Below are 13,236 nucleotides of genomic sequence, written 5' to 3'. Positions count from 1 at the left end.
TGCAACAGAATTTAATACTTCCAGACTTCTCTTATGTTTGTCAAACCACAGAATTTGCATTTTGTTTCTCAGTGTTATCTTTTTAAAGTTTCTGCTTATTTAGCAGGTACAGTGAGCAGCCCAGGTTGCTGCAGTGCTTACAAGTTTTATATAAGCTTTATTATGCTTAATTTAGGAATTATTTTTCTCCTTTTTTAAACCATCATAAATGCACTGCTTTGCTTTTATTTTTAATCATTTAAGTCCATTAGGTGTCCTTTAGCAGTCCAGTTACATCTCATTGTCTTTGAAAGCTGCTGAACATACTACTCATTCATCTGGGTTATTAAAAGATCATTTGTTCTTTTCATGTGCAAGTATACTCTCTATTTTTCTCTTTTTCTTACTCTCTCTCTCTCTTTCTTTCTCCCTTTCTTTCTTTCTTCCTTTCTTTTTCATAGCTTTTAAAATGAAACTGTAACTAGAATATTTGTCTTTTTTTTTATACAAATGATCTTACAAAATGCTGTCCATGTGATTAACATGGATTTTTCAATGATGTGATTTTGACTAGAAGCATATTCCTCCTGTCATCGCTTAAAATAAGAATCTGGAGAGCAAAAATGTAGAGAAAGCTATGGAATCTGTTCTCTTCATGTGTCTGTGTAGCTGTCACTGGGCTTGGACTTAGTAAAGATTTGCTGATTTTAGGAAGAGAAAAATATGTTTCACACCCTTCCATGTTTTTCTCCTATGAGGAGTGGTATAATTTTTCCAATCTTTATCAGTCTCTGTGGAGTACAAACAGCCTAAATTTCCACCTGCCACTGTTAGCTGTTCTGATATCCAAGAATCCAGAAATATGTATTTTTAATTACTGAAAGTAATATTGCCTGGATATATTAGTTACACAAAATATATTTAAGCACTATTGTCAAGTAAAACACTCTGAATTTTGACCTTTCACAAAATTGTAGTACTCTGTGGGGAATATGCTCTGCTTTCCAAATCCTATTTCAGTACTTTTTAGAAGCTTTGATCTTTTCTACCAAAGGAATTATCTTCCTTTCTATTTATCTTTCGAGTCACTGCAGAAAACAAAGGTACTAATACATGACTCTGTACCTGTTTAGGCAAGTGCAGGGAATTTTTATATTGTTTTCCTTCTCCTTCCCATAGTGTCTCTCTTCTTTTTTGATTCATTAGTAACCAAAGGAAAAATGGAAGAGAAGTATGGAAAGGGAAGAAAAGCCAGAATGTAATTGAACTTCCCTCAATTTACAATTTCTATATGAAATCTAATCAGTGCCAGAATTTACACATGTGACAGAGCAATCCTGGATATATGCATATATTTGGGTTGGATATTAGGAAAAAATTCTTCCTGGTAAGGCTTTGGAACAGGCTGCCCAGGAAAGTGGTAGGTGTGTTATGAGGGACATGGTTTAGAGGGCATGGTGGTGATGGGCTGACAGATGGATTAGATTATCTTAGGGGTCTTTTCCATCCCTAATGGTTCTATGATATCTACAATTTGGGGAATGAAGGGCTGGCTAGCAGCCCTGCAAGAAGAGGTCTGGGGATTCTGTTTGACAACGCTTGAAATATGAGTCAACAATGAGTTCCCTGGCAGCTCCAAGGGCCAAACGATGCTGGAGATGCCTCACCTGCAGTACCGTGTGCGGTTTTGGGCCCCACAATGTAAGAAGGATGAGAAACTAATTAGAGTGTGTCCACTGAGGACAGCAAAGATGGTGGAGAGTCTTGAGGGCAATACAAAGAAGGAGTGGCTGAAGTCCTTGGGTTTGCTCAGCCCAGAGCAGAGGGGAGGCTTGATGGCAGCTGCAGCTCCTCACAGGGAGCAGAGAGCAGCGCTGAGCTCTGCTCTGTGTGACAGCGACAGGGCCAGAGGGAACAGCATGGAGCTTCGCCAGGGGAGGAGCAGCTGGGGGTTAGGGAACGGTTCTACACCAGAGGGTGGTGGGCATGGAACAGGCTGCCCAGGACGGTGGGCATGGCACTGAGACTGTTGGAGTTCAAGAAGCACTTGGACAATAATCTCTCAAAATTCAGTTAAATTCCTCCCCAAACCAACAGATCCAAGCTTTCTGTTAAACAAGCTTGTAAATCTTTAATTCCCCGCTGTTCAAATCAATTTATTTTACATCTCGTTAGAAGGGAGAGCAAGGAAGAGCAATCATGCAAGCTTGATCTACATTACGTGTAAAATCTGAAAGTTTGCAGTTTGAGAATCCCTCGTGTCAAGGACATTTCATTGGCTTCATCAGCTTTTTTCAGATGAATGTTTTTTAGGGCTTATTGAGAGTTTCTGCAATAAAGCTGAAAATGCAGATAGTGCTCTGCTGAAAAGGGACACTGAAGTAACTGAGTAAAGGAATGGGGTTTTTTTTCATCTTATCCTTCATTTTAAATGCCAAAACTTACTAAATCTAATAGTAAACAGGCAGTACTGTTACCAAAGTTACCAGTGCTCCTGCAATTCCAGCACATGCAGAATTGTTTTAATTTTTCCGTAATAGTATTACTGATATTCTTGTTTATATAAAAACTAGCTAGCAGTACAAAAATAGCAGAAATGCTCTTGTTTCTTTCTGCTCGTCCCCTTAATGCAGACAAATTTGCACATGTTCACCAAATAAGATTTTGCCGACTGTCACTCGTAAGGTTCCAGTCTCAGACCTTTTCTTCCAATGTTTGTATTTGAGCACTCATTACAACATTCTCTCATTCTTGAGCTCTATGTGAATATTGCTAATCAATAGTAATCATTATGAGTCTATGTTTCTTGCAAATAGCAAAATTTTCTTTACCACAATAAGCAAGAAGTTTGCTATATGGAGAGAAATTATGGAACACAAAGCTTGCTGGTGGTTGTCACAGCCTTTAAATCTTATACTGGAAGCTTCAGTCACATCTCTGAGATTTGCCCTGTTTCTTATAAGTACTAGCAGTATTTCTCCCTTTAGATCTGCTTTTTTTCCAGGTTACATTCACTGACAGGAATTCCAACTGCTGTTTCAGTATCACCTACAGTGCAAAACAGAAAAGAAATTGTTTCTTTAGGGGAAATTCACTTACTACAGTGATGAAATTATGTGTGAAATGCTATGTGCCTGTATGTTCCTGATTTGATCTCTTTAACAATGTCCTTTAATACATCCTTCTGCACTATAATTTTTCACGAATGGTGAAGAAATTGCATAACTTGAATTCAGTTTTGATTTTTTGTTTTGAAATTAAATACAGATCTGGAACTTGACATGAATTTCTAATATGCTGCTTTTAAAAAAGACCAACTTGTTTTGTTTATTGATGTAAGTATATCAGCCAAGATATACTTACAGCCTCATAGCTGCTAAGAAGCACTGAGCATACTGACTGAAAGGAGGCAGTGTGCTATAAGAGTCTCTGACCCTCTTATCAAGTCAAAATCACCACCATCATCAGTGTGATTTGTTGAGATCTTCCTTACTGACAACGGCTACATGGCACTTGCCCCATTCTACAAAGTCTTTTCAAAAGGTTTTCTATAAAACAGTTTTCATCCACAAGATTTAGATCCTGCACAATGCCATTTCATCATGTGTGAAATCTTTTTAAAATCTGTTAAGTGCATACTTAAGGTATAAAACAAAACAACTCCTCAGCTTGCATTTTACAAAGATGTAAATTTACCAGAACTTTCTATAAACAAAATAATATTTTATGCCCCTGTTCAATTCTTGGTTCTAAAGGACCTATAATTCTGCACAAAGCTTTCTAGAAGGCAGCCAGTAACCAAAGCAGCTTGTGAGTTGTGTGTAATTATTTTCAAATTAGCAGTTGCTCTCAGGATAGTTCAGATTTCCACTAAACTGCAACTATCAGAGATGACAGTCAAATACAGTCACACTTCTTTGTTACAGTGATAAATAACCAAATTGGAATTTATTTTACTAGAAAGCTTTCTAGAGAATGGCTGGCAAATTAAACTCCGTTTCTAACAGACAGTTGCTTTTGATCTTTAATAGCTATCTTCAGCTTGAAAACATCGTTCCATATTAAAGTGCTACAACAAAGTTTACAATTCTAAATGGGATTGGATTATGAGAAAAGTTGTTACAATATCTGTGTTGCAGTTGCAACTCAGAACTTCCTCAGCAAAAGCAATTCTGATTGTTCTTTTGACACATAGGTACAAATACTTCTAGGAGACAAAAAAAAAAAAAAAAACAACAAACAAAAACAGCAAAAAAAGGAACAAATACTGCATTCATACACGTTTTCATGATGCATGTTCAGATCTGCAGTGATTACGTATGTTGCTCTCATTGGCTGAGGTTCAGTTGTGAAGCTTCTGTGAGCCAGGGGCAGCTTGTGTGTGAGTCTATATCTAGGGGTACATCTTCTGAGCAGCAGCAGGCCTTAACTTGTATGCAAGCTCCTGAATAGTGATAATTCAGCCTCCTATTTGTGAAGAAAAGAAAGCCTGCAGAGCCATCCCATAATGAAACTGCGTAGCAGAGATAATGGGGCCCCTGAGCATACATTGTCATCTCCAGCCTGTGAATTACTCTTGGCTCCTTTCTCTTTTCTGGCTTTTTAAAGTTTGTGGTTTAGACAGCATCAGGAAGGCTGACCTCCATTAGATAAGTGTGTTCTCCAACAGTCTATTTTGTGGTTGTTTTTGGGTTTTAATTGGCCTTTCCTTTTTCTCCTTTCATTTGCCTGTGTCATGTAATTCATGCATCCTCCACTCAAGTTTAGTGCTTGGATACCTCATTGTTAGCTGAAAAGAAGTCATGAAGCTGCTTCTGTTTTTTCTTAGGTCAGAAACCTTGAGCTGTAGTGTGCCTGGTTAGCACCTACATCTGTCTTAAAAAGGATTTGGAGTTTTTCCATTTGGCCTATAAATAGTGCTTTCAAGATGTTTTTGCCAGGTCGAAGCTGAAATGTTTTGGCAGGACCATTTGAAGAGGCAGTTACTGCCAATTCTATGCTGTACACATTTTGATTTAGCAACTCAGACATTTCAATTCTGCATCTTTCACATTCAGTTAAATTCACTTACCATAACAAATGTCCCTGCAGTGTGTGCATTCAACACTTGCGCTGCATGGGAAATCAAGGCTTTATGATCAACCACACCAATACAGGTTTGCAATTCTTTATTACATTCTGTGGAACTTTGATTTCCATCTTTGGTTCCATCGCTAACCCTCCCCTTGTATATGCAAGCTCTTGTATGAATGCCTTGGATGTAACTGTAATATTTTTAAATGTAATTTTGATTAGCCAAACAAAGTAGTTTGGGGTCTACTGGGTTGCTTCTGTAATTAGCACAGAAGCTACTGATATAATTTTTCAACATGATGTGTTATTGCCTGAAAAGAGCAATAAGAGTTTCCCTAGATACGCACTGATCCTCACAATTCATCCATTTGCCAAGAGAGGACTTATTAATTCTTACTCCAGCAGGGATCAATGCCAAGCTTTGTTTTGCTGCTTTGTTCTTTGTCATCTTACATCTAATCTGCACCAACTTTCTGTTTTACCTGTGGTTGGTTGTATCATGTTAACTTCAGTTTTTATTGTGATAGTGGCTGGAAGATATCTGTGCTACGAGGAGCAGGTTTCTTACACAGCAGGATGATTCAGAGAACTCATAAACACAATGCGTATCTTCTTTAATTTCCTTCTCTCCATCTTCTGTTGACTCAGCCTATAACCCACATGTCCAGAAGTGCCATTTGCTTCTCGGGAGTGATTTATCTTTGCAGAACACATTTAATGAATCTTTGTGTTTGTGGTTCACTTTCTTGTAGCCTTTTTGTTCCCAGAAAACTGTATGATAGCCTGAGACAAAACTTAATTACTGTGAGGTTCGATCCCATTTTGTTTAAAACTTATTAACTAGATGCCTACATCCACAAGTTCACTGCACATTCTGGAAGCTCTGATAAATTCAGAAAGCTTGAAGAAAACCAGTTCTTATAATAACAGGATTGAGGCAGAGACAGCAGGCAAAAATGAGCTTCCCTTTGTTTTGAAAGAAAACCCTTGAAATGGTCTAGATCTTTTGTACCACATAGCTTCATTGTAGTTAGATGTGGGCTTGTCACCTTAGAGTTGAGCAACATTTTCTGTTTTCACTTGCTTATTACTGTACCGAAATTAGCCATTGTGTGTCTTTATTTCATGTTGGTATTTCTGAGCATTTAGCTGGAATACGTTGCTTTTTCTCATCATATTTGAAAACTCTGCTTGCCTGTTTGAGATTCAATTTTATAGGCTTTCAATTTTATATGTTTTCAACCAGTAATTAAAAACTGATCTTATCTAATGTCTGAGATGTCCCTTGTGTGTTTCTTTGTAAATTCCTCACATTTGTTCCAGTGTAAGACAGTAGAAAATCTCAGTACACATACATCTAGAGGAGATTTATTTGAGTCATGCAGGTACTTCAGCAGAAGACAGTATCTGCACTTGCCAAAGTCTACCTCAGAGCCTAAATATTAAAGAACTTTGACTTTCAGGGCACCCTGTGGTTTTAATTACATCTCTTGCTGAAAGCATGATGATATAACATGAGAATTATCCATCTGGTAAAGAGATACTATAGGAAAAGTGTTCATATTCTTGTAATCAAATATGTAATTATAATTTCCATAAATGAAAAAGTTTAGTGAAAGGAACGTAAACAACAAATTCAAGCATTGTCTGATGTTTGAATATTTCATAAATCAAGATGGAATTGTTTTTACTGGAAGAGAATTTGCAATAGAATCCCCTAGATTAATTTTGTACAGATGATCATGTCAAGATTTTGAGAATTTCTGTCAAGGAAGATTGAAGCAATGGCATTTCTACATTGGGGAAGTAGAAGAGGTTAAGATATCTCCAGAACAATGTATTGAGAGTTAAATAAATTTTTTAAAAGTCATTCCAAATATATTTATGTATGCTTTTATCACAGCTTTCTTTCCTTTTCCCTTTCCCTGATTGAAGTTCACTTCCCAAATCCATTTTTGTTACTTGAATCAGCAATTCTATTTTCTGATAAGTCTTTGTGTTTATTTTTACAACCCCTCTGACTTTTTAATCTTCTGAGCTTTTACTCATAGTATGTTCACATAAATATTGCACTAAAGATTTATTGGAAGCTTGGTTTTAAGTTCTTAACCTTCTACTACCCTTATCTAAACTGTACAAGGTTTTTCTGTATTTTAGTTGAAAATAGTGATCTTTTGTAAAGCAGAAGTGAAATTTGTGTGAGTTCTGATCAATACTGACAAGGCCAAACTTAAACCAGAAGCTACATTTTCATAAAGATTACAAAATGTCAGATATGCTGCATGCTATGAGAAAAGGAAGCTGTTGTTTCATCTGCCTGATGCAGACTCTACCCTTGATATATAGCCCATAGCTGACATTATTTTGGTTTAATCTTCTAGTTTATTTCAGTTATCTCCCTTCTGCTTTTCTGTCCATCTGTTTCCATATAAATCATCATATTTCATATACATCATTGCTTCTCATATAGTGTGAGTCCTAGTCTCCACTTGCATTTAATTTGCCTTGCATGAAAGTGGAAAAAATATCACATTTTCTTAGAAGCAGATGACTGTATAGCTTACTCTGAGACATTGAAAACAAAGTAGAGCTTCCTGAATGTTTGCAGCTAAGGACAAAAATTATTTGACCTATTCTCTCATTACACTGATTATGAGCACAGCCAAGGATCTGTAGGGCAAAGCAAGACAGGAATTGTGCAAATACATCTTCCTGTGTCTTTTTTCCCAGTGAGTTTTTTTTTCTTTTTTTCTCTTCAATGAGTTTGCACATTTTTAAAAATCCTTTAAAAACAGACACTGTTTTTGAAAGACTCCTTAAAGTCTATAAAGCTGTGATTACTTTTTAAAAATACTTTTTTTTTTTTTTTAATTTAAATCTTTTTAAATCAGAGTATGCTCTGCTTAAAAATTAAAAAAAAAAAAAAAAAAAAAAGTGAGGTTTTCACTGAGTTTTATCTGGGCTAGGTCATGAAATCTGTGGTGAAAATGTGTTTTTGGTTATATTTCAGTGCAGACCTCATGGAAAATGGAAAGAATTCCTTGCTGATAAATAATGCGTAAATGCATAGATGCAGAATTCAATTTAGTCTTTATAGAGATATTGCTGCAGATAGGAATTGTTTGCTAAACCCAGTTATACTACAAACCTTCCATTTTTTATTACTGTGTATTTTCTTCTGAATGTGAAACTCCTGTTGGTGACTGATGTCCAGCTCTAACCTGGACCAATTCTAGGATAAGCACATGCAAAGTAAGGACCCAACATATTGTGTGCTCTTTGGTGACCACAATTGTAAATCTTTTATAATAAAAGATTTAAAAAAAGATCTATTTAAGTGTAGAAATAATCAGCATCTAATAATTTTAAAGGTAATTTTATTATTTGACTTGTAAGTACAGCTCTACTGCTTCAGATCTAGTGTCTATCTAGCTGGCTGTTGTAAACAGGCACCTAAGGAAGAGAGAGAACTGTACAGGAATATTTGCATATGTGATGATTAACCCCGATGTTCTCTCAGCCTCCAGCTATTTTCAGCTCAAGGGATTTCATGAGCTCTTTGTTACTGTCTGTTTCATATCCTTCAGTGGATCTGTCTTCCAAGACTTCTCTGTTCTCCCCTTGAACCCATACTTTCAGATCAAATTTCTAACATTCACAACATCCTTTGGAAAGTTTTGGGTTTTCTTTCACAAGTCTGGTGTCTGTTACATGAATAACCACTGCCTTTGGCTCATTTTGAAACTGGGTACCAGAGACTGATTTAGAGGTTGCACACACTTATTAGTAGTTCAGCTTTTTCATCCTTGACTTCATATCGAGCTCTTAAGTGAATACCATCTGCTCCTGGTATTTATTTGTGCTGCCTATCTGTACTCTAACATCTTGCATCAGTGTGTCAGCAGATAGATGATTACAAGGTAATACAATGGCAATTTTCCCCTTCTTTTTAATGGGTATGTTTCTTGAGAGTTTGATAATAAAGTTGGATTTTTTTTTTCTTTTCAAATTGACAGTGGTTTAGATTGTGTTTTAGAGAACTCAATTAATTTTCATATAGTGATGGAATAATGTTATAAAATATCAGAAGGCTGTAGCAAGATTAATGTGTCTGGTGCTTAAAAATCACTGTAAAAGTTGCATGCAGCAAAATAAGCACAAGAAATATGAAACACAAGAGCAGGTCAAATTCTGCCTGCACATTAAAACAAAGCTGAAAATTGAAGATGAACTGAATATTTATCAATTATAATCATATTTGACTTTTTAATAATATGCTTGTAAATACACAAAACTTGTTTTTTTTCTCTGATGCACAGTGAAAATCAACTTTAGTGCTTAACTTGCATTTCACTAGATGAAAGCAAGTATTCTCAATTTCTTTTTCTTTCTAGCAATTAGAATTTTAGAAGATGCTCCTGTGGTCATGCTGTTTGCCCTTCATTTTTCCAGAAAATTCCAAGTAGTTCTAGAAGTGTTTGTTAAGAAGTAGGTTAATATTTACTTCTTACAAAAAAGGTTTAGAGTTTGAAAGAAAAGAGTGGCTTCCTACCACCACTTCTACTGCCTAGTCTATGACAAAACCAAACTATTCTTCTTTCATTATCCATAAACTTTGTGGTTTGTATTGAATTGAAACTAAAGCCAGCATAGATCTCATCCAGAAGTTCTCAGTAAGGCCTAATGAGTTACTTATTCTACTGATGGACAAAAATGGAAAGATTTTCAATTTAAACACGTAAGAGGTATTGTATAACTAACACATATTAGCTAACTCTTACTTAGTGCCTGCCTTGGATTGGTGCCTTGAATATGTTGATGAAGATTTTATTCTAAGAAACCTTTCCAACAACGGTAAAATAAGTTTGCTTTTCATTACTGATCTTCAGGATAACCTATCAATGTAAAATATGTTGAGGTCTCTTAAATGAGAAAGAGAAATGAATTCTAGCTTGTTTTTTGCTTTTTCAAAGAGTAATGAGCCAAGTAGTAACTTTATTAGAGATTAAGTGTAAAAAAGTTCTAGTGAGGTGTCTTTAAACAGAGAAATGTGGAGATTAATTGAGAAAAAAATATGTTGATATTGCTGTAGAGGAGGAATGAAGCCAAGCTTCAGTATGGATGGAGGTGCCATGGGAAATACCAAAAGAGCTAACATGAATAAAAGTTGCCAGCATTGCTTAGTATAGCAGATAATCTCTTGGGCCTTTATCAGAATGAAGCTTTGTTGGTTTTCTTGGTTTATGAAAGTTTTTACTGGTTTTCTTTCTTGTTATTAAAATCTGAAAATGATGATAAGTTGTGATACTGTTCTTTGAAAGAGAAGATGAGAGTTTACTTCTCTTCACTACTACAAAGTAGTGAAAAGTAATCAATGTGAACTGACTTTTGCACGTTTTTGTTTTTTTTTTAATAGGTGAAATGAGGAATGATTTATACATCACTGTAGAAAGAGGAGAATTTGAGAAAGGAGGGAAAAGTGTGGCCAGAAATGTGGAAGTGACAATGCACGTTGTGGACAGCGGTGGTCAGATTTTAAGGGTACTTTTGTTGTGAATTTGTCCTTGCTGTAGTTAACCTTGATACACTTCTTCAGAGTAAATCATCTTTAGGTGCTGTTATTTAACAAATACAAAATTGATTTTAAGAGGTCTTATATATATTTTGTTCTGTATAGATATTCAAAGCATTTCCACTTTATATGTTTTATTTCTGTAATCAATTACACGATCCAGATAAACACCTAAAATCACTAATCAAATAACTAATGATTTCATTAAGATACTGTAAAATGTTGAAGCAAGATTACATTCTGGAGAATTTTTGATTTGATGATTCTTAGTTTAATTCGAAAGTACTTTTTTCATATATTTTGTATGTACTTTTTTCCTATCTTCTGTATGATGTTGAGAGTTACAGGGTGACAAAATGAAGAAAGATACATACAGCCTGGTTCAAACTGCACACCTGCATGCATATTTGCAAATTGAAGTTGTATGTGAATGCATGGAGTGCTGTGTATGTGTGTTTTATATTAAATGTTTTTTTATATATATGCATGTTTATATATATACTTATAAAGAATATTAAGATTATAATTGCTGAGGAGAAAAGCATAGTTTTCCTACAGAAAATTGATAGATATCCTCAAGACAAGATCCTGAGAAACCTGTTTGCCTTCTTTGCTGAGGAAATACCATTGTGGGTGTTGCAAAGGCAACTCAACACATTGCTTGTTAGCAGTCAGGGGATCCATATTTCTTTACTGTTTCATGCTGGCACACATCACTGACAACAGAAAGCTCTCAGGTTTATTTCACGTGAATAAGGGTCCTGTAGTCAGTGTTGTTCTTGTATCACTTAAATTCTTATGTACTTACTACAGGAACCACCCTTTGTAATTCCATGTCACACGTGTTGCTTAAGCCTTCCTAGTCACCCAGTTACTCCTTTAAAATAGTTTGATTCTTGTCTGTGTGGATGATTTTTTGCTGTTTTTTCTAATCAGCAAATGTTTTAAAATGTTAGTAATGTGTTAACAAATCTATCTTTAAAAATTTAATCCATATTTTTTCCTCATTAGGATTTTATCTCATTTGGCTCTGGAGAGCCACCAGCCAGTGAGTACCATTCCTTCGTGCTTTACCATAACAATGGTCCCAGATGGGCTGAGCTGCTGAAACTTCCTATTCCTGTGGATAAATTCAGAGGAGCACACATCCGCTGTGAATTCCGACACTGTTCCAGTAAGCGCTGATCACAACTTGTGCCAGTTCTCCCTGTTAATGCTGCTGTCAGCACATGAGTTTCCGTAACACCTTGGGAGAAAGCTGCATAATCTTCATATGTTTTATAAACTTTCTCTTTATGCTTTCATGACACAGCATTTCAGGCTTGCAGCTCTGCTTAATAAAACTTGGTGCTTTGATAAAGCCTAAACACAAGGAGAAAACAATCTACTTTTATTAATAGAAATAGATAACATTGCAGCTGAAAAGTATTCTGAAACAGAATTTCCAAAGGCAAATTTACTTACCTAGTGAAACATTCCAAAATGATACCTGCTTCTTAGTACCTGTTCAGCAATCTGCCAATTGGAGAAATATGCGTGCATGGTATTGTCTATTAATATAACTTTTGTATTTTTGCACTTTGCTTTTTTTTTTTTTTTTTCTTTTTAATTGTATAAAATTCCACAATTCCCTAAATGAAGAATTTTAGAGATGATTTTGAGGGTAAAAATGATACTGTTGTTGGAGTCTATATCCATGTTTGCACAGCAAGGTATACAAGTTACATGTGCTGCTGAGCACTGTCAAGCTGATAGAGAAACGTGGATAAAATCTTTTAAGCGGCTGCTGATGTTTGGCTCTTTCTGGTGAAGCAGATAATAGAATCACAGAGTGATCTGAGTTGAAAGGGACCCATAAGGATCATCATGTCCAACTCCAATATAGCAATACTATTCGGATTGCCGTTGTGGCAAACACATGTGGAAATATATTTGGATTTCAGGTACCTAGACATAAAATGTAAATAACAGATATTAAAGGAAGAAATACTCATTGATTTCTTTTCAAGATTTCTTTTATAAAACTAGCAATAAGTAATAAAGGAAAGTGAAGTAATAATGGAAAAATGTCAGTGGTGAATTTCCAATTGGTTATATGTTTTTGCACAGTTTTTTAATGCAGTATAAGTTAAGTTAGATCTTTTTATTACAGTTTGGTTGACTGCAGCACCCCAACTGCGCAAATTCAGACTCAAAAGTCATGCATTATATATGTTCATATATATATATATATAAATAAACTTGATTAAAACTTGTTGATTTTGAAAAATATATGGCATCTACACTCTTGTTGGCTTCAGTAAAATTTCTGCATTCTCAGTTTTGTTGTCTTTCATATATGAGGGCTGCTCCAAAAGCAATGCCTTCTATTTTATTCTACTGGTCCACAAATCAGAGGCAGATGTTGATGGTATGGCAGTAGAGATTGAAACTTCCCATCAGTATCCCATTCCACTTTGTTGCTGTGACAGACAGCAGCAGGGAGACAATCTGACAAAATGGCATCTGACATGGAATTGTACGTGGAGCAAAGGTGCGGAATTGAATTCCTTCATGAGGAAAAAATAACATCCATTGACGTCCACCAGTGCTTACTGAATGTTTATGGAGAC

General features: G+C 35.6%; 1 protein-coding gene across 4 annotated transcripts in view; it reads left to right on the top strand.

The window, feature by feature from the left end:
* The window catches only part of DOCK4 (dedicator of cytokinesis 4), a 237,533-nt gene that overhangs the window by 136,624 nt on the left and 87,673 nt on the right, over nt 1-13,236 (top strand). For all 4 annotated transcript variants that reach the window (XM_052667945.1, XM_052667946.1, XM_052667943.1 and 1 more), the window contains exons 14-15: nt 10,469-10,593; nt 11,636-11,798. In XM_052667945.1, the coding sequence (XP_052523905.1) occupies nt 10,469-10,593; nt 11,636-11,798 (288 nt within the window). The remainder of the gene's footprint in view (nt 1-10,468; nt 10,594-11,635; nt 11,799-13,236) is intronic.

Source organism: Tympanuchus pallidicinctus, unplaced genomic scaffold, assembly GCF_026119805.1.
Source record: "Tympanuchus pallidicinctus isolate F22 unplaced genomic scaffold, pur_lepc_1.0 scaffold8, whole genome shotgun sequence".
Taxonomy (NCBI): domain Eukaryota; kingdom Metazoa; phylum Chordata; class Aves; order Galliformes; family Phasianidae; genus Tympanuchus; species Tympanuchus pallidicinctus.
This window is presented reverse-complemented; position numbering and strand designations above follow the sequence as displayed.